Source organism: Ascidiella aspersa, chromosome 6 (assembly GCF_963924565.1).
Source record: "Ascidiella aspersa chromosome 6, kaAscAspe10.2, whole genome shotgun sequence".
Taxonomy (NCBI): domain Eukaryota; kingdom Metazoa; phylum Chordata; class Ascidiacea; order Phlebobranchia; family Ascidiidae; genus Ascidiella; species Ascidiella aspersa.
This window is the reverse complement of record NC_139452.1, coordinates 28597860-28619611: the sequence shown is the minus strand read 5'-3', so window position 1 is coordinate 28619611 and position 21752 is coordinate 28597860. Positions and strand designations below refer to the sequence as shown.

Here is a 21752-nt window from a genome sequence, read left to right as displayed (position 1 = left end):
AAGTCTGGTTACCTTGGCAACACGTGACGTATCTTGTTCAGTCGTTCGAGTTCTTTCTTGACCTTTGAACTCAGGCGCTTCCACTGGTTGGTGAGTTCGCTACAGCGATTATCGGATCCCGTGCACGTGACTTGCTCGGCTATCTTTGCCCAGTGGAGCTTTGTTTGTTCGAGTCCTAAATATAAAATAGTAATGATATACTGGAAAGTACAGTATTAACAGAAATTTAGTAGGAATTTGAGGTAGAAACGTTACAAAAAATATGTGCAAAAAAAATAAAAAAATAAAAAGATACTTGACATAAGAGTAAAAGGTTAGATTTTTTATGTTTCACTTTTCTTTTTTAGCGTTTAAGTCCTAATAAAATACATTACTAACAAGGAAGTAAACTTTATGGCACACTGACCAATATTAGTTATAGCCCAGCCTTGTTAGCTAATTTGTGTTAAGCAATATCGAAAAGGTATTTTATATGATAGCAACTGCTAAGTGTGAGTCAAATCTTATCACATTGTACTTCGTAGACTTAACCGATTAAACGCTATAGTTTCAAGGTAAAAACATCGATACGGCCGTTGCCCTAATGTACTTTTTTATTACTTTGACCCGATGAAGCATGGTTGTGCGAAAGCTTGTCAAGATTTTAATACAATTCTGTCCTATGTGTTATTCCGTATTTAACAGAAAATAAACGCCAAGTATATCACACAAGTTGCATTTATCGCGCGATATCACAAGCAAAGTTGAGATTTCCACCTGATTCCGCATTGTTTAGTTTCTCCTGAAGACTTTCAAGCAGATGGATCCTGGATTTAACTTCCTCCACTTCATGGTCGGAGGATCCCTTCTCCTCCGGAAGAAGAGACTCCACAGTTTCCAGATCATCGCTCAGATGGAGGATTTCAGATTCGAATTCCTCCCAATCCTGAAACAACATTTAGTTGTTAAATTAGTTTTTTAACATAGAAACTGAAAAGAACCTTTCTGCATTGTGTATATTTAGTGACATTTGGAAATTAAAGAAAAAGCAAAATTTGAGCAGTTTGGGATATTGCATTATTAATTTCTAAAGAAGATTATTTTTTAGGTATTCTAAAGAAAAATTAAATAAAACTCGATTGCGACACAAATTATTCGAAAAATTTGGGCAGTTTGGGATATTTAATGATTAATTTCTAAATAAAAGAAGATATTTTGGTATTTTGAAAACACTTAAAAACTTGGAATTGTTTGATTTACAAAATACAATCAAAGTGCTTTAAATAACTGCTATACTGACCTTAACACAGCGTTCAAAATCCGCGATTTTGTCGACAAGCCTGCCCTCCAGCGTCAAGTGTTCGTCGGTAAGTTCGTCCAGCAGATGTCGCTGCGCTGCTTGTAGATCGTCGAACATTTTGTCGCAAGTTTCGACGCAAACGGCTCGGTGAGTTTGCACGGCTGAAGAAAAGTCCTGGAAAAACATAAAAAAAATACTCAGTGAAAAATTTCCTTACTAGAGTGACTTGGGCATATTGTTTTAGTGTTTGTATTATAACAGTGCTACGATTCTTTATATTAGGTCGTTGTGCTAATTGATTTCCATAAAATTGCACAAAAATAAAAAATATTTGCCAAATTGCATTTTTAGATAACTAACAGATTGATTCAGCATCTTTTTCGTGTAATTAAAAAACAAGTGGTAATATTAAAAGAAAAAAAAATGAAGTTAAACTATGGCGGATTCTTCAAGGACAATTCTTTTCTATGTTTCAAACTATCAAATATACAATACGTTCCTAAAACAAGCCGTTGGGACCTTTTTAACTACAAAATGACTATTTTATTAAATAAAGAACAATAATGTTCTAATAATTTGAATTAAATATAACTACGGAACAGCTTTGTGTATAATCTTAGAATTAGATGGTAGTGGTAGGCACATATTAAAAACCGTAAATAGATAGCAAGTCAAATTATTAACACATTTTGTAAAAATTAACAAGCTTTTTACAACTCTGTTTGACCTGGCGGAGCACTTACCAAAAAGGACCGGCTGATTTACTGTTTTTCATTACATGTAACTAAATTAAATACAGGCCGTTTGAAAGAGAACTAAATTGCGACGAACCTTGAGCAATGAGATAAACTGCTTAAAGTCGTTCAGGCTTAAAACATCTGTTTTGCTTCGCGACACTTTATCGTTTCCTGCCTCAAGCAAAGCTTTGTAGTCGGTCAACATCTGTGAGGTAACAATCAATTGTTTACATTTAAACTTTCTTCACAGTTTAACTTTAGCTCAAAATTGGTCTTGGTAAAAAGATGGAAAAGTTAAAACTAAAACATTATTTAAACAGAATGACTGTTTTTAATTCCAGTTTAATTATTTCGATATCACAATTTATTTGATTAAATATCCTTTCGTTTTAGTCTATGCAAATATGGCCCAAAAGACCGTTTTAAGCTATTTTTCTTTTGCATAAACCTGTTGAAAGTTTTGTTCTTCGTTAATCCTCAACCTCAGCTCGGTCAGTGAGGCTTGCAATTCCTTTGTGACGTCACAGATCATGCTTTTCAAAAGATGCGAGTCGGCCGTGTGGCACGGGTAGGCGCCAACTGCAAACTAATCAAAACACACAAAGTTTAGATTAAACAGACCAACATGAAAGAAACAAGACCTAATTTGTACATTAAATCTTAAAGGAGTGGTTGTTAACTTTTTTAAACGAATTAGATGTTTTTTTACCATATTTAATATATTAAAATTATATCGTATAATTTGAATACAAATACAAATACAAAATTTAAACCATTGAAAGACTGAATACTACTTTTTGCTTTTCAGCGTGAAAAGAAAAGCGTAAAAGGAAGATGGAATTTAATATTATTCTAAAAACTTGCGCCACAAATTAACAAGTACTCCCTTCGGGAATAATCATTCACAAGTTACGAACCACTGCTTTTATAGGCCAAAAACAACGTTTACATAAAAAAACGTAATATTTAGACTTTAAGAAGTCAATTTGATTGAAATAAAATATTCTTAGCAGCGATCAAACTATGGCAGATTTCCATCCTAATTTATTATGAACTATTTCTGGACTTGGATAAATATTTGCCTTGTAACGGTTTTTAGTGTTGCACCAAAATGTTGTTATAAAAAATTCAAGTCGATTAACATTAACTTGTACAACAAGAATCTCTAAACACGCGGACAACAAAGTTCGGCCAGAAATAAATATTTAGGCTTGAGCAGATCCACTTTTTTCAGCTAAAATCCGCGAAATACACGGTTTTCATTAGTGCACCGAGCTTTGTTTTACGGAAATTTACGTTTACTAGAGATTTCAGTTTTACTAAAATTTTCATAAGGAGGCAAAAAATCACTTTTTCGGCGGTTAGGAGGTGAACTTTGAACTGTTCCTTCAAGGTCGTGACCTCTTGCTGGAGGGCCTTGATCTTGTCGCATCGAAGCTTAAGGTCAGCCGCTTCTACCACGTCTCTACCGGATGTGACGTGTTTGAGCTGCTTCCGGATCTGGCCGAGCTGCGACAGCGACATCTTGAGGTCAACCTGGAACCGAAAAAAATATTAATGTCGAAGAATTCAAAAAATTGTCTGCTAAGAAATGTATATATAATCCACTAAGAAAATTGCATATGTTACCTAAAAATGCAATACCAAATCACTTGTATTATAGAGATTTAAATTTTTGTACGATATATAAATGTAAATCAGAAAAAATACACGTCCACCTTGCATATGCAGTGTATTGCTGCATTATCCTCAAATTAAGCAATAAAACTTTTGTTAAATTGCAGCATTTTTCAGCTACAATATTTTGTACACCTGCTAGGTCTTCTGCTAGAATAATAACTTTTTATTTAATTTCGAGCATTGACTGATTATATGCATGCATTAAGGTTACGCCATTCAAAAAAAAGAAGAATCGATTGTAAGCTATATGAAATATGGTTGAAAGTTTAAAAGACAGGAGAATTGAATGTATTGGATGATAAGGTATTTCCAAACCTGTACGTTTCGCCATTGGTTCATTTTGTCACGTGACCTGGTCTCCCAATTGCGCTGTTGTTCGAGCACCGCGCGCATTCGGTTGTCAAGGCAACGCAGCGTTGATTGGATGTCGCATTGGTTACGGATCAGTGGGTTCTCGGGCGAAAACTGGGAAGATCGAAATAAAAAAAGTGTAACAGCTTAAAAGAAAGATATTTTTTTCTCTTCATAGTTAATTGGAAGGTTTTACTTGAATGTGAGTTTACAATGCACTACTATGATCCTAGATAGCACGCAGATAGCCAAACTGATATGTTCACCTTAGGGAAAACACAGCGAATTTTCCGTGAAACCGGTTTAAAATTTTGTTTAGGGCTCTTGGTAATTCGCAAATGTAAGGAAAATGATAATTAGCACGTTTCGGCCATTTCCAATAGATAGATTTTATTTTCAAGAGGAAATGGTACTTTTTTAAATGGCAGTGAAGCGATATCTTGTAGTTAGACTCCCAGTAACCTATATTTCTTATAATTACACTCAGACCGATTAACTATACCTAAAGATATCAAATCGTCATCTCAAACTTCTCAAACAAAGCTAGTTTCAATTACAGTTGTCATTTAATAAAGAATTCTGCCAAAATCAAACCTAAAACTGAGCCATGGAGTATACATGGGTATATACGGCGATTTAGCTCCCTAATATATAACAAAAACTAAATAACAACTGATGCCCGATAAATCATGGAATTCACATGGGTATATCATGTGATCAGCCGTGCTAAAGTGGTACTGACCAACGATTACAGCATACTCATAATAATAACCGGGTAGCTGTATATAATAAAACTTATATAGTACTATTTATTATCACCTGTTTACAAGTTGTCTGGAGATCGCCTACGAAGGCCAATAACGTAAACATCTTGTATAAAAGAATATGCCAGTAATGTTTATATATTTGTGTTTTCACCTGTTTGCAAGTTGTCTGTAGATCGCTCAAGCTTTCCTGCAGAGCTTTACATTCCCTCTGAATTCCAGGATCGCTCTCCTTCGTCCAATCGCTCAAGATCAGATCGAACTCGACTTGATCAAGTAACGTTGTCAAACTCTGTTGGATTGCAAGCAAGTACATCAACAAATTTACGTCAAGTTGTTAAATTGCAACAAAGTCCCACCTGATGTATCAGGCACAGGCACATAATATGTAGTGTTAAAAGAGTTTTCATTCAAAGTATACTTGGTCGAAATTAAATATCTTTAGAAGAAAATAAAATTCCACCCTAAAGTATATATATAGCAAAAAGATGGAAAAATGGTTATTTTGGTAGCTTATGTGACATTTACACTTTGTTTAATAAAGTATGTTACATCGATACTTTTTTATCAGACAAGAACCAAATCTTTTTAGTGGATTAAGTTGGCACAAATGACGTCATAATTGGTAACTGATTAATTGCGTCATACTCGTCCGGTAAAATTTCCAACCCAGGGAGTTACCTTGAGAGAATCCTGTGATCTTTCGTCGATCTGTGAAGCGTTTTGCGTTGAGTGGTTTAAGTTTCTCCAGTTGTTGTTCATCTCGTCAAGTGTGTCCTAACAAGAAAAAAAAATATCAACTTTGTTGTGATACAAATATATAATATAAAAATTTGTGCAGAATATTTACATTTTAACGATATCTTGTAATATTTGTAATACTGTTTATAGATGCTAAACAAAGTGCATGAAGCATATCGCTTACTAAAGAGCTAAACTTAGACGTTTTCGAGTTTTAATAGATGTATCTTCCTAGGATTCCAAAACCTACATTGCTTTCATTTTCAAAATTGATATGTTATTTTTATTGTTAATAGCCTTCCTTGAATTTCATTTCAAAGAAACTGATGATGCCGCTTTGGCGAATTCAATATTCTTTCAGCGTCTCTTTTACGTATGTTGCTCGCTTCGATTTTGTTAACCTGATTTCCCTATTAGTGCTTAAAACGTTCCGTACCTTCAATTTAGCGGGGTTTACCCTCTCCCCGCAGTCCACAGCTTGTGCTAGTGTGAGGTGGGTTCCACTTGTCATCTCCTTGCTAGTCAGTTGGTCGGTGGCTGCGGATTTTGTTTCAACATCTGCGCGAAGTTTCTCCCAAGAACTTGGCTCGTCTGCGACAGGTCGCGGTGAAAGCACTGCAATTTAAAACAAATTTCGTGATTAAACTGAATGCTCTGTCACAGTGGTCCCGGCCTTTTTTGTGGTCGTGACCGCTTTTTGTCTGGCTAAAAACTTACGCGACTTACTAATTTTGGTAAAATCAGATTAATCATATAAAATTTGCCAAGCTTTTCACATTTCTAACCAATTGTATTAAAATTTGATTAGTATTACAATGGTTACAATCACTATTGGTTTACTGAAGTAAGTGTTATTACCACAGCAGGTGCTTTTGCTTCTTGTAAAGTATTATTTAGGGAACCACTTTTGTATTATAAAACAGTGGTTTTCAACCAGGTGCCGTTAAAACAATGCATAAGTGTTTTTCGGTCTAAATTGTCGGTCTAAATTTTATATAATTAGTAGTATGCTATTTAAAACAAAAGTTATCAGTTTTTTTCTAACTGGAAGATTTACTCACTAGATGATTCTTTCGAAGCTGATCTGCTCCTTCCTTTCCTAGCAACCGATTCCAGGTCGTCCTGGTGGCCACGCAAATCCTCCGATAGTTGGCGCTGCAGAGTCGTGGGAGTGAGTACTTCCGGGTCGGGCACATCGGTCTGTAACGAAACAATGGGGAGTGGATTTATTTAAAGATAAATAAAATAAGGAGTTTCAAAAGTTAGTAAAATAAACGGTTTTTAAGTTCTGTTTTAAAATTAATCAGTTATGCTCTTTAGGAGAAACGTGTATAAACATAGATAAAAGGAATTAGTTATTTTGAAAGGTTTAAAACAAATATCGCCTTTTTTTGACATACCTCTAAAGATTCAAGCCAATCTTTCATTTTTTGAGCTCGTGATTCTTGTTCTAACAACGATTCGTCCAGTTTTGTGTTCAGTTCATTCTAAAAAACATCCAAAGCCGAAACATTACAAGAAGGATTGTTTAAGTAAAAAAAAATCGATTTGGGAAAATAACATGAGCTTGTAATGACATATTTCAACAATAAAAATATCACAAAACAAAAATTAATTTTTAATCTTTTTTAAACAACTTATTTAAGCAATAAAAGTTCTCGCGTTACACCAAAAAATTTTTTTGAACCTTTCTTTTATTTTGTACGCTGTTGATTAATAGGGAAAAAATAAGTCTTTTTTAATAAATATTTCTATGTATGTTTGTCTAATAACATTGAATTTGCTTTATTGACGACAAAAATGTATCCGAATTTTATTATTTTTATCTGCAGTAACTTTTTTAAATTATTAAAAGTTGAAACATAGAAATGTAATATTTTCACCTACAGAGTAATATTTTCACCTGCAGTGGGTTTTTCATGTGTTAAAATTAAGTTAACAATGAAAGTAACCGAATTTTATGAATTTCACCTGCAGTAATCTTGTATGTTTGTCTAATAAAACTTTTAATTTGCTTCTTTAATAATGGAAATGCAACACAATTTCATAATTGTTACCTGCAGTGACCTTTCCCTGTCCTGCGTTTCCCGCTGCAAGTTCTCAAGGTCACCTTTCACAGACTCGAGCTCCCGCAAGAGGGCGTCCCGCTGCTCCTCGGCTTGCGAGAGAACCGACGACTTGTCTGCGGAAAAAAGGCACGGTATTGTGAAGCTCAGGATAAAAAGAAAAACAATGATAGCAGCTGTAGGCACAAGATATACAGTTTTTGACACATTTAAAGTGATTACTTGGTGTGTAATTATTATTATACAATGTAACATGCAACTTAAACGTAAATGGCGTGCAATTTATTTACTGTACATGCAATTACTTGGTGATTATTTTTTAATGACGGTTTCATTAAACTCTTACAAACAACACATATCGCGTCCGTTAGACAATACTAAATAATCGCCAATATAATAAAATAAATAAAACAAAACTCATGCACAACAAATTTAGCAGTTGTCAAAACCAAAGATTAGTTAAATCAAGGTTACTAATGAAAAATACACTGTTTGTTGCAGAAGTTGACACTTTTTGACAACTTTTACAACATGCAATATTTAGCTAACGTTTAAATGAATATAGTTAGCAGCATTTACCAGTTAACAAGAAAACGCAATCAAACAGGAAAAACAGAAGGTGTTAGTTTGTTAAGACACACGTGCAGATAAAATATAACACACACACACACTGTAATGAATAATGATAAATCAAGTGATTTTGTTCATACGTATGATCAAATGAGTGTAGGCGCTTTGCTAAAAGCATAAGTACAATTAATTTATCGTGTAACAAATAAAAACAGAAAAATTTTCGTGTGCGCAAGCAAGTGGAAAAATAATTTGTAGTTTGGTAGTGCGAATTTAAGTTTCCAGTAATCCTTTGAACTTAATTTCCACTTTGAAAATATAAATAAATCAAGTTGCCCACGTTGACAGGGGTGTAAGAAGCGTGCGAAAAGCAGGGTGCGAAAAGCGTGGATGCATTTAATTAACTTTGGTGACAAGATATTTCTAAAATAGATTTTTATTCAGTGTTGATTGGAAGTTTAAAAGTGACAGAAAACTATTGGTAAATTCAAAAAGTTTGTTTTACTCTGGCTTAAAATGAGACCTTGTACAACAAACTAACTTTACTTAATATCGAGAAAAGGACTCTGCTAGTGTAAAGCCAAGTGTTCATTGTTTGGTCCACTACTCTTTTTTACAATTTTTTGGAAAATCATTTCAATGTTAAAAAATTTTAGCATGAATAAAGTGGTGATTAAGAGAACAAACAGTTTAAAGCCAGTTAGAACAAACTATCACTGTTATGTTTCACACACCAGCACCAAACAACCGCTTCACACTCGGCAGACCGGAACTATGACGTGTCCTTGATGACGTCAAGCCCATGGAACGGAACGTGGCAGGGATCGCTGATGACATCACACTGCCCGCGTTTGATGACGTCGATGACGTGCGAGATCGGAACGATTGTGGCGTCAGAGTGACGTCACGCGTTTCGCGATATGGCGTTCCTGTTAGTTTTAGTTAATGGGATGACGTAATGAGAGTAAAATATGACGTCATAGCTAATATAATGACGCTTAGCAGTAAAATGTGACGTCACAATTAATTTAATGACGCATAACAGTAAAACGTGACGTCACACTTAACTTGATAATGCATAACAGTAAAAATGTGACGTCACACTTAATTTGATGATGCATAACAGTAAAAATGTGACGTCACACTTAATTTGATGACGCATAGCAGTAAAACGTGACGTCACACTTAATTTCATGACGCATAACAGTAAAAATGTGACGTCACAATTAACTTGATGACGCAAAACAGTAAAAGTGTGACGTCACACTTAATTTTGATAACGCAATGATTTCCCCGATACCAATGGCACCGCAATGCTTTAAATTTGCAATCTGAAAGCGTTATGTGACGTCAGGCAATTTAGGATTGTTGCGTCACGATTACGTCATAGGTAATGCAAGCTTGTTATGCAAATGAGGTGACGTACCGAGTACCTCATAGACGGGATTGCTTCTCCAAAATGTGTCAAAACGTTCTGCAAAAATATTGACAATATGTGGCAATTATGCCCTAAAATAATAAATCGATATGATCTAACATGTTAAATCAAGTTCTACGAAAGTTATTTTAATTATACATGGTTGAAAGGTTGAACAAATTGGTTGATTAATTAATCGTAGTGATTGAAAGAGTCCTAAAACGCTACCTCTACAACGAAATTAGGCAAAAAAATACAATTTTGACAATTCACAGTTTTGACATACACAATAATTAATTGGTACCACAGACAGATATTAACAAAACAAAACCACATATTTTTCTAAACCATTACATGGGTTTAATATAACATGTAATAAGTTGTACCTTTTTTATTTTCCGCAAAATTTTTGTTTTATTATACACACTTAATTATTATTGTTAACGATTGTATTTTCAGTTTATCTTGCACTTATACTTGCGTTAATACAAAATGGAAAATTTATCTCAAAATTATTTACCAAGTCATTTCTTTATGACCCAAAAAAATCAATTAATAAAATACCAACTCAACCCTCATTTATTTAAAGCCATGATACTGAGATTCGGCATTATACAAGAAATTTTTTTTCCTAAAACGGTTTAACGTCAACTATTTTATTAGATGTTAAAATAGAGAAAAATGTGTGTTTTTTTAGAGAAATGTGTTTCGTCAAAACGGTATCTTCTAAACTCGAACGAATCGCTTAATACCATATCTTTAGTATACTAAGCCTGGTAGAAGCAGCATATTTATTTAATTTGTCAATTAAAGTCAACCCTCATCCGTTTGTTGGATGATACTAATAGTCGGCGCAATACTTGTAAGTAAAAATTGCTTTCTAAAACATTTTCCGCCTTAATTTAAATTATATTTTTCAAACAACAACAACAACTCACCACTGAGCTCTGAAAGCAAGATTAGCTTCCTCTCAATATCAAGCACAGTGCTCATTTTATTTAAACCCAAATTATTTGACACAATGACGTAAGTTTAAGTCAAGTTAATTGTCGGAAAGCCATAAGTCAAGTCAAGTCAAGTCAAGTCATTTTGGTCATAATACTTAAGTCAAGTCACTTTGGTCAAAAGACATAAGTGGACATTACAACACTGCCAAACAAAGAAAAAAGACTATTTTTCAAACAACAACAACTCACCACTGAGCTCAGAAAGCAGTATTAGTTTCCTCTCAATATCAAGCACAGTGTTCCTGCACTGATCCAGCTGTTTGTGGACTGAAGTCATGTTGCTGCCTCCGGATGTTGATCCTCCGGAGGAGCTCCCAGGAGGAGCAGGAGGTAGGGATTGAATAGGAGGAGGAGAAACGCTGCTTTGTTTTGCTTCTTGCATCCAATCAGCGACTTGCTGTAGTTCGGCCTTGTAAGCCTCAACCATGCGGCGGTATTGCTCGTCCTCAAGAATTTTAATCTGAAAAATAACATTTTTGTGAAGAATTTGTTTGTAAGAAACCGTATTGACAGTTTGTAGTTCAAATTCAAATTTTAGGTTTAAATTATTTCAAAGATCGTCACTTTGATCTGAAAAAGGGAATTGTTGTTAAGAATTAGGAAAAGACTGTTTGAAAAAAATATCAGTCATTTGTCTTGATAATGTATCTAAAACAAGCTTTTTTTCTTTTATTTTTTTTAATATTTTTTTTTTTTTAATTGGATTATATTTTTTTTAATTGGATTTTTGTTTAGCTTTATTAGGTTGATATTACATTTTAGTTGCAAATTTTTTCCAGTTTTGGTTTTACAATTTTTGCTGTACAACGAACTTATTTATTGTAGAGATTAAAACAGATAAAAATAAATAAGAGGGACAAATAAATTAATCTAGTTCAAGCAGTTTGTTTATGGATAGGTGAAAAAACATTCGCTGGTCTAACGAAAAGAGAAAATCGTCAGATGTAACAAAGACATTTTAAATTTATAAAACATATTTTTTTGGTCACACGTTAAACGTAAAACCTACCCTGACTTAAATGTTAAATAATACCACGCTTCCATATTACCTCTACAGTATTCTGCTTTGAAGTTGCCTGCATCCTGATCGTGTCCCATCGATCGTAGAGCACCGACACTGTGGCCTTAAAAGCGTCTTTCCCACTGTGAGTTGGATCCAGGAATCTCACCTTACGATCAACCGACTCAAGCTTTGGGATCAGGCGATTGATGTCGTCCAGCAGTTCCTGGGGACAAAGTGCTGGTCAAATAACCTACTTTTCTCCTGTTTTGAAACTTTTTGTGGCTTAAGATAGTATTTTGCTGGAGTTAATGACAGTACATACTTACCACACTGTTTGTGTAAGTTTACAGACAGAAATACCTTTCAATTAATTTGTATAGTAATATACGCAATTATCCATTATTACAGATTTCTGCTAATTTAACTTAATCATAATATATAATAAAAATATGCTTTATACTAATGAAACAATTTATACTCCTCTAGTAGTTCCTGTCGACAAGTGCTGGTCAAATAACTTATTTTTCGTTTTTTTCAGGCCTAAGACATTTGATGTCCCATCGATCGTAAAGCATAAATTTCTTAAGCCTTCAGTTTTAGTTAAACATAATTATAATATTTTATGTTTTTGAAACAATTTTATTAGTTGAATATTACTCCTAAAGTCAAGATAATTAGAGAAAATTGCAAATGTTGGGGCACATTTGTAAAAATAAGTTTGATAACAATGACACTATTTTTATAAATTAAATCCCTGTCTTTTTTATTTATTCATGTTATTGTACTTTTTTTTTTGTCTAGGAAAACGAAGTTCTGTCCCTCAATTGTTGAAATATATTTTCTAGAAACTCAAAACAAAATGTGCTAGGTAAAAACCTGCGTGTCCGTCAAGGTCTTCTGAAGGTCAACCTGTTTATCGGATGAGTCCAACCGTTCCTGGAACTCGTCCAATTTTGACGTCACTTCCTGAATATCGTGTTGGAGGTCGTCTTGCCGGTGGAGGGCGCTGAGGAGAGAATCAGCCTTTTCACCCAACTAAAGCAAAAAAGAAAAAAAAAAATTTAAGATAGAACAATATTGTAAGATGTTGTCTGCCATCATTTATGCTATAAGCTCTATTAATTAAAATGTATTATTCCTGCAAATAATTAAGATAATGATTTATAAAGACGATTAAACTCTGTGAAAGTTTTCTCGAAAACAATTTGAAAAAATATTAATTTATTTTTATCTGCAATAGATACATTGGCTAATTTTTGTAGAACTGCACATTACGGCACCAAAAACCTCATGTGAAACCAGTTTTTACTATAACACATTTTCACCTTCTATTGATAGCTTTTGTTCATTTTTTGGTATTTACTATTGTAACGCTATATTTGTATGTTTTGACCAATTTTCGCAAAAACAATCAAAAAATTAAAACATTTTAAATACAGTTTATAAATTTCCTGGCCAAAAAATCCCAACCTAAAAAAGTCAACATTTTTATTTAGCTCATCTCATTATTTTGTAATATATTTTTTTATGTTTAAGAACAATTTGCAATACTCCTTTTTGTTGCTATCTTAGATTCATCTTGATTAAACAAGTTCTTCCAAACCGACCTGCTCCTTTAGTTTCGACAGGGATCGGTCTACAACTTGAAGCTTGTGGTCAGGGGAGTCCAGGAACGAACTGTCGCGCCCTCTGGTGACCATAAAGGGACTGCTCGTGCGTATCGGACGGGGAGTGACGTCATCTACAAACAGTGACGTATTGATTACCCATTGCTACGCGTAAGTTCATGGCTCAATAGCCAAAGCAGTCGTTGGATAACAAACTATGGGCAAGGGTGTTAAAAATGGAATAACCTTAAAAACATTATATTTTGATACAAAACTAGGTTAAAGCCAATGGTACACCTAATGTTAACTGTTAACGACTGTCCCTAATATGTGTTCACCATAACCGTTTTTGTCATTCTTTCAAAATCATATTTGAATCTTGGTAGTTCCATTAAAATGCTTTTTTTAATGTTGCACGAAAAATAGAGTCAAAAACAGAAAAAGGTAATTAACAAATGGAAGTTGAAAAACGAGTTAATCTCATTTACTTTACTCACTCCATTTTCTACTAAATTATAAATTAATTTCTCATACTCTTTTCTTACAAATTTGCCGGGTGTTACTTTAAACTGAAACCTCACCATCAATCTGATCGTAGCGGTCCATGTCGGTCGATTGCGCAATAGCAGAGTCGGGTGACGTCGAGACAATTGGCATCGCGTGTCGCGGGGACAATAAGGAGCCGGTGCTGCACGTGGACACGTCTGGAAATTCATATAAAAAATAGACACATGTGCTGAAAGTTCGAAAAAAAATTATTAGCTATAATGCTTTTTTATAACTCTCTTGGACTTGCAAAGTTCCAGGGGTACGAGTTTGAATCTCAACTCAACACCTTATTTTAGTAGGTTGAGCAAAATTCGTATTTTAAATAGTTGCACTTAAGTGGTTCTCAACACACACGGGAATCGGTTCTAAACATGTGCGTAATTAGCATCAAAGAGATAGTTTGGAGATTTTGAGGAGAAAATTTAGCCAATGATATAAATGGTGTTATATTTGACCACATAAAATCAAAAAACAAAATCTCGCCTTTCAGTTTGTTGGATTTTTATTTACATTCGAATTATATTTCTATTCTAGTGTTGTATATTTAATGATTGATTAATTGTAGGTGATTTAAAGACGAGTAACGACACTACAAAATGTTATAAAGCGAAAGGACAAACGTTTTTATCTCACCAGACATTGCGTCGAACATTTTCGAATCCGGTGATCCCCCATCCGGTTCATCCCCCAACTGCTGACTGAGCAGGTCAGTGAGACGACGTTTCACTGATGGCGATCTTAAACACAAACGATTGAACATAATCAAAACGTTGTCCTTTTATCCTGTACTTTGACATTTAAAGTTGCTTAAGGCCAGTAAACGCATATTATTTGAAGAAATTTTCATGCTAAGATACATTAAAATTTGATATGAATATCGGATTTACAAACATTTTGGTTACTTCTAGTACCACCAACATTGTTTTCGCATCTTTCCCATTTTTTTATGTTAAAAAAATTGTTCAAAACAAGTTGTACTTAAAATTGCTTCTAAATTTAATTTAAGCAGTGTGTTATAGCCTAATACTTACTTTGACTTGTTCACAATGGGTGATATTGGCACTCTCTTGGTTGTAGCAAGCAGCATGTCGTCAAAAGTCGGGGTCGGCTTCGGCTCGGAAACCGGCGATATTGATTGGTCGGTGAGTTGATCACGTGGTGTGCCGATTGGCGAATCACGTTGTTGCCGAGTTGAAGTACGAGGACTCCAGTGTGGCGAAGCCTTGCTGTAATCCGTGACAGTGTAGTCGAACTTATCCTGGTCGTTGGAGTCGTATGGAGGGGAGTCCAAATTGTCAGGTAAAATGGTCGAATTGTCTGTAAATCAAAACGTACCAAAATTTGTTTTTGGCGTATTTTATATTTATTTGGTTAAAATCATAGCCACTTTATTTAAGTTGTCATAGGAAACGTAACCATTTTCTATGACTTTAAACGTGTTTCAGGCAATTTAATAAGCAAAAATATTTTTAACTGGTATTGTGTCTCATCAGTTTAGCGTAAACGTAAATTAATTTTATAAAAAAATAAAAAATACCTGCTTAAAAATTAAAAAAATAAGTTTCTATCGTTCAGATAAGTGAATTTAAATTCATTTAACACGGATATGTAAAAATAGAGAATGGCACTTGTTCATAATGACCAAGTGAAAAAATATATGTACATCTGACCAAGTGAAATGTCACAAGATCTTCTGACCAAGTAAAATGACCCAAGATCTTCCGACCAAGTGCTCGACTCACCCTTGCCCTTCATCCTGTCAGCTTGATCCCTCAGCTCCCGGATCTGCCTCTGATAATTTTCCACCTCCTGAGTCAACATCCGATATTCCTCCAACTCTTCGCGTACGTCGCGGGGAGTGGACACACGGGAGGAACCTGGAAGAAAAAGAAGATTTTAATGAAGAGACTATATTAAAGTGTGAAGATAATAGTAAATACCAGTCAATGTAATGCGGCACACAAAAAAGTAGAGTTACGTTAAAGTAGGCTTATAAATCTGGTTGTAACCTTGTATATATTGGTGCATTTCTGACACCCTAATAAACCTACTTAAACAGTGAAAAGATTTGATGCATACTAAAAAAGGGTAAAGAGGGAATTGATTCATTAGTGTCCCTTGCGTTTTCTGCACGAATGGATATAATTTTAAACTTACTCTTGCAAATAAAGTAATCGAACTATTTCGCAAATTTGTGCGTTTATTAATTTTTTTATTTTTGAACATAATGACGATTATGTTATTAATCGGCCTCAGCACTTCACTAAAAAAGGTGAAAACATACAAGACGGAATTTTTGTCGATTATTTTTTCGGATGCTTCGTTGGATTATGTCATTTGGATAGTGATCGGCTGCATTATTACAGCACTTTACGTATTAACCGCTATAAAAAGTAAAATACCTTTTCTTGGGGTTGGGAAATCGTCCAATCTCTTCTTAGCATCTTCAAGATCAGTCAGCAATCTCTGGATCTCATCCTCGTACACGTCATTGTCACGCGCGACTGCTTCCAGCTGGAGCAAGTCAGCCATGACGGCCAGTTCCACTTCGTCGATCGCTTGTTCTGCATCATTGGCCAACCTCACGGCCTCTATGGGTTCCCTGAGGGTGTGTAGGGGTAATTTTGGGACCCCCTGGGGTTCCTGGTCTCCCCTCTTTCGTGGAGACGGACAGGGGGAGAGCTGGTAGGGGTGGTTTTCCTTCACCTCATCCAGTTTGCGCTTCCACTGATCCAGTCTGTTAAGGAGCTGCTTCTTGGCTTCGATTTGTTGGAGAATGGTTCGCTCTGGGCTTTCGGCGTCTGACTTCTCACGGAGTTTTTCTACGCCTGGGACAAATATAGAAAGATTTAAAACTAAACGATATAAAAAAAAGTTATGAAGTTAGCATAATGCTTAGATTCTTTACGTAGAAATATTTGAATCGTGTTTTAGAAAATTTAATGTAGGTTTGTAGCAAATAAACGACACAACAGACACATGAGATCCTAAGTCAAAGATCAAGGGTGACAACAAAAAAATGTTGACTGTTAATTTTTTTGACTGGATAGTTCACACGGTGGGGATATCACCCAGGAAAACTTAAGTATATATACAGGTAGTAGCGCAATACCAATAAAATGCATAACTCATCTCAATTTTTGGCCTAGCCTAGTTTATTTTATTTATTTTTTTTTCTATATTTATTTTAGTATTTATTTTTGTATTCATTTTTATATTAAATTTTTTATTTAATTCTAAATTTAATCTTTATTGAATTTTATATTTAAGTTTATATTTAATTTTATATTTAATTTTAGATTTAATTTTAGATTTAATTTTAGATTTAATTTTAGATTTAATTTTCATTTTGTTTCGACTGGTTCGTATTTAATTTGCCTAATTTAATAGAGAAAAACAGTCAGTAAAACAAGCCAACCTTCCATGATCTTCTGCACCTCCTCCTCCATATCGGTTGCCATGGCAACCGCCTCCCCTAATTCGTCTTCTCTCCTGCGGATCTGACTCTCAACTCCTGCGCACTCCTCCAACATCCGGTCGATTTTGCGGTTGAAGAGCGCAGCTGATGTGGAGGGAAGTGATGCAGGAAGACGATCTCTCTTCCGCTCCAATTCGCTTCCCAACCTCCGGAGCTGATCACGGAGATTCTGCACGAGGAAGAAGAAGTTAGTTTTTTAAAAAATAATATTTTTTAAAAATTCATATTTGTTCTTTTCAAGAATTTACTTTTTTTTAAATGATGTTTATTTTTTTTTCAAAAAATTACCTTTTTTTTAATTCATATATTTTTTTAATTTTCCTTTTTTAATTCAACAAAAATTATTTTATACCTTTTTTCAATTATTTCATACCTTTTAATGTTGTTTTTTAAATGTTTTATAATTTTATTAGTTTTATTAATTGAAGATTATAGTTCGTTTGCAAAAAAGTCTAATAAAGCATTTTTAGGCAACAAGTTAAAATATTGGAACAGAATTAACAAAAAGAAACAAGAATGTTATGCAACAACATATAAGCGAAGCATCTGGATTTAAGAGAGAATGTTTGAAAATAATAATATCCCTTAAAGTGATTTTCAGTTGATACGTTTACCTTTTACCTTATAAAAATATTAAAGTCCATACAGAAGTAGGTAGCATTTTGAACATTTCGACTCAAAATGGGCTTTGATATTCTTATTAGGTCTTGCTACAACCGTTATGTTCCAATGTTTACCTTATGTTCTCGCATTTGCTTTCTTGCATCCCTAGCATCGGAGACAGTGAGTGGACCAGCAATCTGCGACACCGCCTTGCCCTTCCACTCATCCAGGAACTCGCCCATCTCATCCAGTTCGTCCAAGTATACCGAAGCCTGGAGATTGAATTATAACTAATGTCAAAATTTAAAATTGCAACTTTCGCGCTCTTGATTTATTGTTTTAACGCACTCTTTCATAACCTGAGGTTTGTTTTCAACTTTAAGCAACTGGGAATACCAAAATCTTTTTCCTAGGTAGGAATTAAAAAAAATAGATAAATGAAAATTAATATGTTTCCTTTTTTACCAGGAATCTGCCTCCATAAAATAGAAACTAAACAAAGAATTTATTGTGCATATTGTCCGATAGTAAAATCAAAAATACAAGCCTAGGGGTCTGTGAAGCAGTTTTCTGAGGACCGCGGAGGTAACTCTGAACTAATTTTTCAATTTATGCTGAAAAATTGTAAACAAGTTCCTATTTTAACGCATACACGACCGAATAATGAAATAAACTAATGTAAAAACTAACCTAAAATATAGCCTCTTTTACCTGATTGGCTTGGTGTATCTTTGCGTCCATCATCCCCTGTACCCTTACGTAATGGTCATTGACGGCGCTGACCGCTGCATTTAACGACGCTTTGCTGCCCTCGTGCGACGTCTGCTCTGCGATCTCCTGTGCGACTGCGTCGAGACTAACCAGGCGCACGTGACAACGGTCCAGGCGATCGGAAAGTTGCTAAGAAAATGAAATGCAAAATATTTTTGTAAATAGAACAGGGATACAGGTGCAGTGCAGGGTATTGTGACCGACTAAGCATCTGTGTAATAAACAATATTTCGCCATGTTAGCTTACAGAGTGAAAAAAACATTCGCGGTTTAAAATTGATTAGAAGGCGACAAAGTATTTTTATCCAGAATTGGAAACATTTAGTATAACATTTCATCCAGAATCGAAAATATAAGTCGAAAATTAGTCCCTAAAATTGTTCCGACTTACACAAACCGCCTTACCCTTTGGATATCGGATTAAAAAAGTTGATTTTATAATCTTTCTAGGATCGAAATATTGGGGCGAGAATTTAAAAGTAATCTAAACCGAATTGGAAAATTTAGGACGAAATTCGATCAACTTCAAATTAATTAGTTCAAAATTCTTTCAAGAAAAATTCATGCTCTACAAGCATAAGCATCCTCACCCTTTGTGTGTCTTTAGATGAAACCTGATCTTGTGGATCTTCAGTGAGCTGCATTTCTGTGTCGGTGAGGAGAGAGGAGATCTGCATCAGCTCATCGTGGTAATCCTCACGCAAGTTGCGAGCCGACTCCAGCTCCTAGATAAAGATGCAATTATGTGTAAGGCAAGTTCGTCATTTCCTCGTTATTTTCAAGCTCATTTTGTTTATTAGAAAATAAATTAAAATTTTTATTCGACCTTGAAGCTAAAATAAGTATTTTATAATAATTAAAGCCTAACTAGGATGCGTTTAACCTACATTTAAGTATGTTATAATTGGAGATAAAAACTAGGTATTTTGGGGTGGAACGAAATTGGTAGCTGTCATAACATTGGAATTTTGTCCAAGTTTATAAAATACAAGCGTTTTAGTGAGTCTGTAAGGCAAGACGTTAAAAATGAAAAAAATGCTTACACTTCAGTTTTATATTACTGGGATATATTTTAAAACAGCTTTTTGATTTGTTAGAAACAAGCAAAAAATTAAATAAATTATCCTTGTAGTCAAAATATAACAGATATAGACATTGTTTTAAGCTTTTAAAGTAAGTGAAGTTTCGTCAACTCACATCCTCTTTGTTCCTCAGCTCTTGGTGAAGAGCTGCCAGAGCAATCCTGATCTTTGCGATGGTGGAGGAGAGTTCAACGGGGAGGATTGCGTAGTTCTGGAGGTACTTCTGCCTCTGCTCCTCAGATATCTTGTTGAAGTGACCTTCTTTGTTTGAAAGCTGGTCCTTCAACTGTTGTGGAAGAAACATTGTGGAGTTGGATCATATGCAATGGATGGACATTAAAACGAATTAAGATATTCGGCTTTATTCTTTAAACTATTTTGTTTCAATCACTCCACCCTAATAATTCCTGAGTGTGGGTATGTGATTTATTGAAACATTTTAAATAAGATTACAGACCAGTGTTTTTATTTTAAGTGTCAAACTTATAAATTGCGCGATGTAAACAGGCACAGCATAATTAACGCTTTATAAAATCGCCTTAAAGCTTCCAGAATCGATACATTTATTTTTTTTAACTTGAAAACTAAATTAATATCACAAAAAACACAACATTAATGAGTCAGCCAGAAAAGAGAAAACAATAGTTTGGCGAGAAAAATGATAATCCTCTCTTCATAAACTCTTTGTATACATTTTGAGTTTAGCCAGAATTCACGAAAGTTTAAAAACTTTCCAAAATCGGCTTAAAAGAACCAGAACATACAATACCAAAATGCCAAACAAACATGGCCAACAATTAAAAATTAATTTTAACTATTTCAGTTTTTGTCCTGAACAAGAAATAGCTTTCTTCATAGTTGTCTATCCCTTGTTACCATGTTTACACTTGATGTATAACCCTCGATAGAAACCTCTTTGCACACAGCTTTTACCTGTCTGAGTGCGTCTAGTTTGTCCTGTACATGTCCAGGTGCTGGTGCAATGTCCAGTGTGCGGTCAGCATTCTCCCTCATATCTTCAACCCACACCAACATGTCGCGAAGTTCGGCGTTCAACGTTTCGCGTGATTGCATCTCGGCCTTCACATCGGCAAGTCGAACAATAGTAGCTTCTGAAAGTCTGGAAGAAATTGTTTACAGCGTTGATTCTTAAGCTATTATCTGGAAAATCTCTCGACTTTTTACCAGTAAAACCTATGCTTTTATACAAGATGCTTTGATTTGTTTCTCAGTCACATAAACTGAAGATAATACCAGTTCGTATCGAAATTCTAATCAAGATGCTGTTGATCTACTCGACCTCTTTGGCTTTGCAATTTATTATCAAAACCTAGGTTGTTTTAGTGAATTTATAAGTGGGGACGAATGCAAGAATAAATTGTAGGTAGTTAAACGCATAAGCGTGAGCTTGCAACTAAAAATAACTAAGTGGTAGATCAGAATAACGCCTTACTTGAGAACATTACAACTCCTCTAGCAGAGGGATACTGCTTAAATCAACGTATCGTACTTGTGGCATCTAGCATCGATGTTGTTAGTCTCAAACTTATAAACTATAAATCAACCAAGAAAATCCACTATAAACATCTTACTTGTGGCATCTATCTTCAATGTCCTCAGCCTTATCCAGCACCGACCCTTTAACAGGCGAGTCCAGCCTCCCCGTGAGTGTGTGTGCGGCGTCGTGCACTGTACTCAACCGACGCGTCACAGATGCTACGTCATTCTGGAGCGCGTGAAGAGTCGCCCTGATTGGTGTAGAGAAAACGTATAGAGCAATGAATTTGAGAAAATTATGTAAAGGCTTGTGGAGGTTTGTTGACACCCGTCGTCCAATCACTAATATTTTTCCTTTTTAAGACAATTTAACAAAAAGTAAATCAAAGCGCATAAAGTTGTTAATGTTTTTCTGATCGTTTTCTACAATGCCGATCATTAGCAGGAAAGAAAACATATAATAAGGGTACTATTACTAGGAATGAATGGCTAAATTATTATTATTGTATTCCTTATGTTGCTGTAAAGTATTAGGTTTAATGTTTCAAGG

At 34.7% G+C, this 21752-nt stretch overlaps 1 protein-coding gene across 1 annotated transcript in view; it reads right to left on the bottom strand.

The window, feature by feature from the left end:
* The window catches only part of LOC146141129 (nesprin-1-like), a 340733-nt gene that overhangs the window by 46374 nt on the left and 272607 nt on the right, over positions 1-21752 (bottom strand). Inside the window, exons 105-136 of the mRNA XM_083392820.1 lie at positions 21298-21453; positions 20639-20825; positions 19821-19991; positions 19214-19348; positions 18564-18752; positions 17987-18124; positions 17190-17418; positions 16174-16599; positions 15514-15648; positions 14803-15088; positions 14405-14508; positions 13804-13926; positions 13223-13356; positions 12492-12650; positions 11662-11838; positions 10973-11072; positions 10802-10912; positions 9615-9662; positions 8923-9117; positions 7610-7734; positions 6953-7039; positions 6614-6752; positions 5989-6167; positions 5493-5588; positions 4966-5103; positions 4012-4161; positions 3367-3552; positions 2465-2602; positions 2111-2221; positions 1280-1453; positions 757-925; positions 13-175 (exon numbers count right to left, since the gene is read on the bottom strand). Coding sequence (XP_083248946.1) covers positions 13-175; positions 757-925; positions 1280-1453; positions 2111-2221; positions 2465-2602; positions 3367-3552; positions 4012-4161; positions 4966-5103; positions 5493-5588; positions 5989-6167; positions 6614-6752; positions 6953-7039; positions 7610-7734; positions 8923-9117; positions 9615-9662; positions 10802-10912; positions 10973-11072; positions 11662-11838; positions 12492-12650; positions 13223-13356; positions 13804-13926; positions 14405-14508; positions 14803-15088; positions 15514-15648; positions 16174-16599; positions 17190-17418; positions 17987-18124; positions 18564-18752; positions 19214-19348; positions 19821-19991; positions 20639-20825; positions 21298-21453 — 5058 coding nt within the window. The remainder of the gene's footprint in view (positions 1-12; positions 176-756; positions 926-1279; positions 1454-2110; positions 2222-2464; positions 2603-3366; positions 3553-4011; positions 4162-4965; positions 5104-5492; positions 5589-5988; positions 6168-6613; positions 6753-6952; positions 7040-7609; positions 7735-8922; positions 9118-9614; positions 9663-10801; positions 10913-10972; positions 11073-11661; positions 11839-12491; positions 12651-13222; positions 13357-13803; positions 13927-14404; positions 14509-14802; positions 15089-15513; positions 15649-16173; positions 16600-17189; positions 17419-17986; positions 18125-18563; positions 18753-19213; positions 19349-19820; positions 19992-20638; positions 20826-21297; positions 21454-21752) is intronic.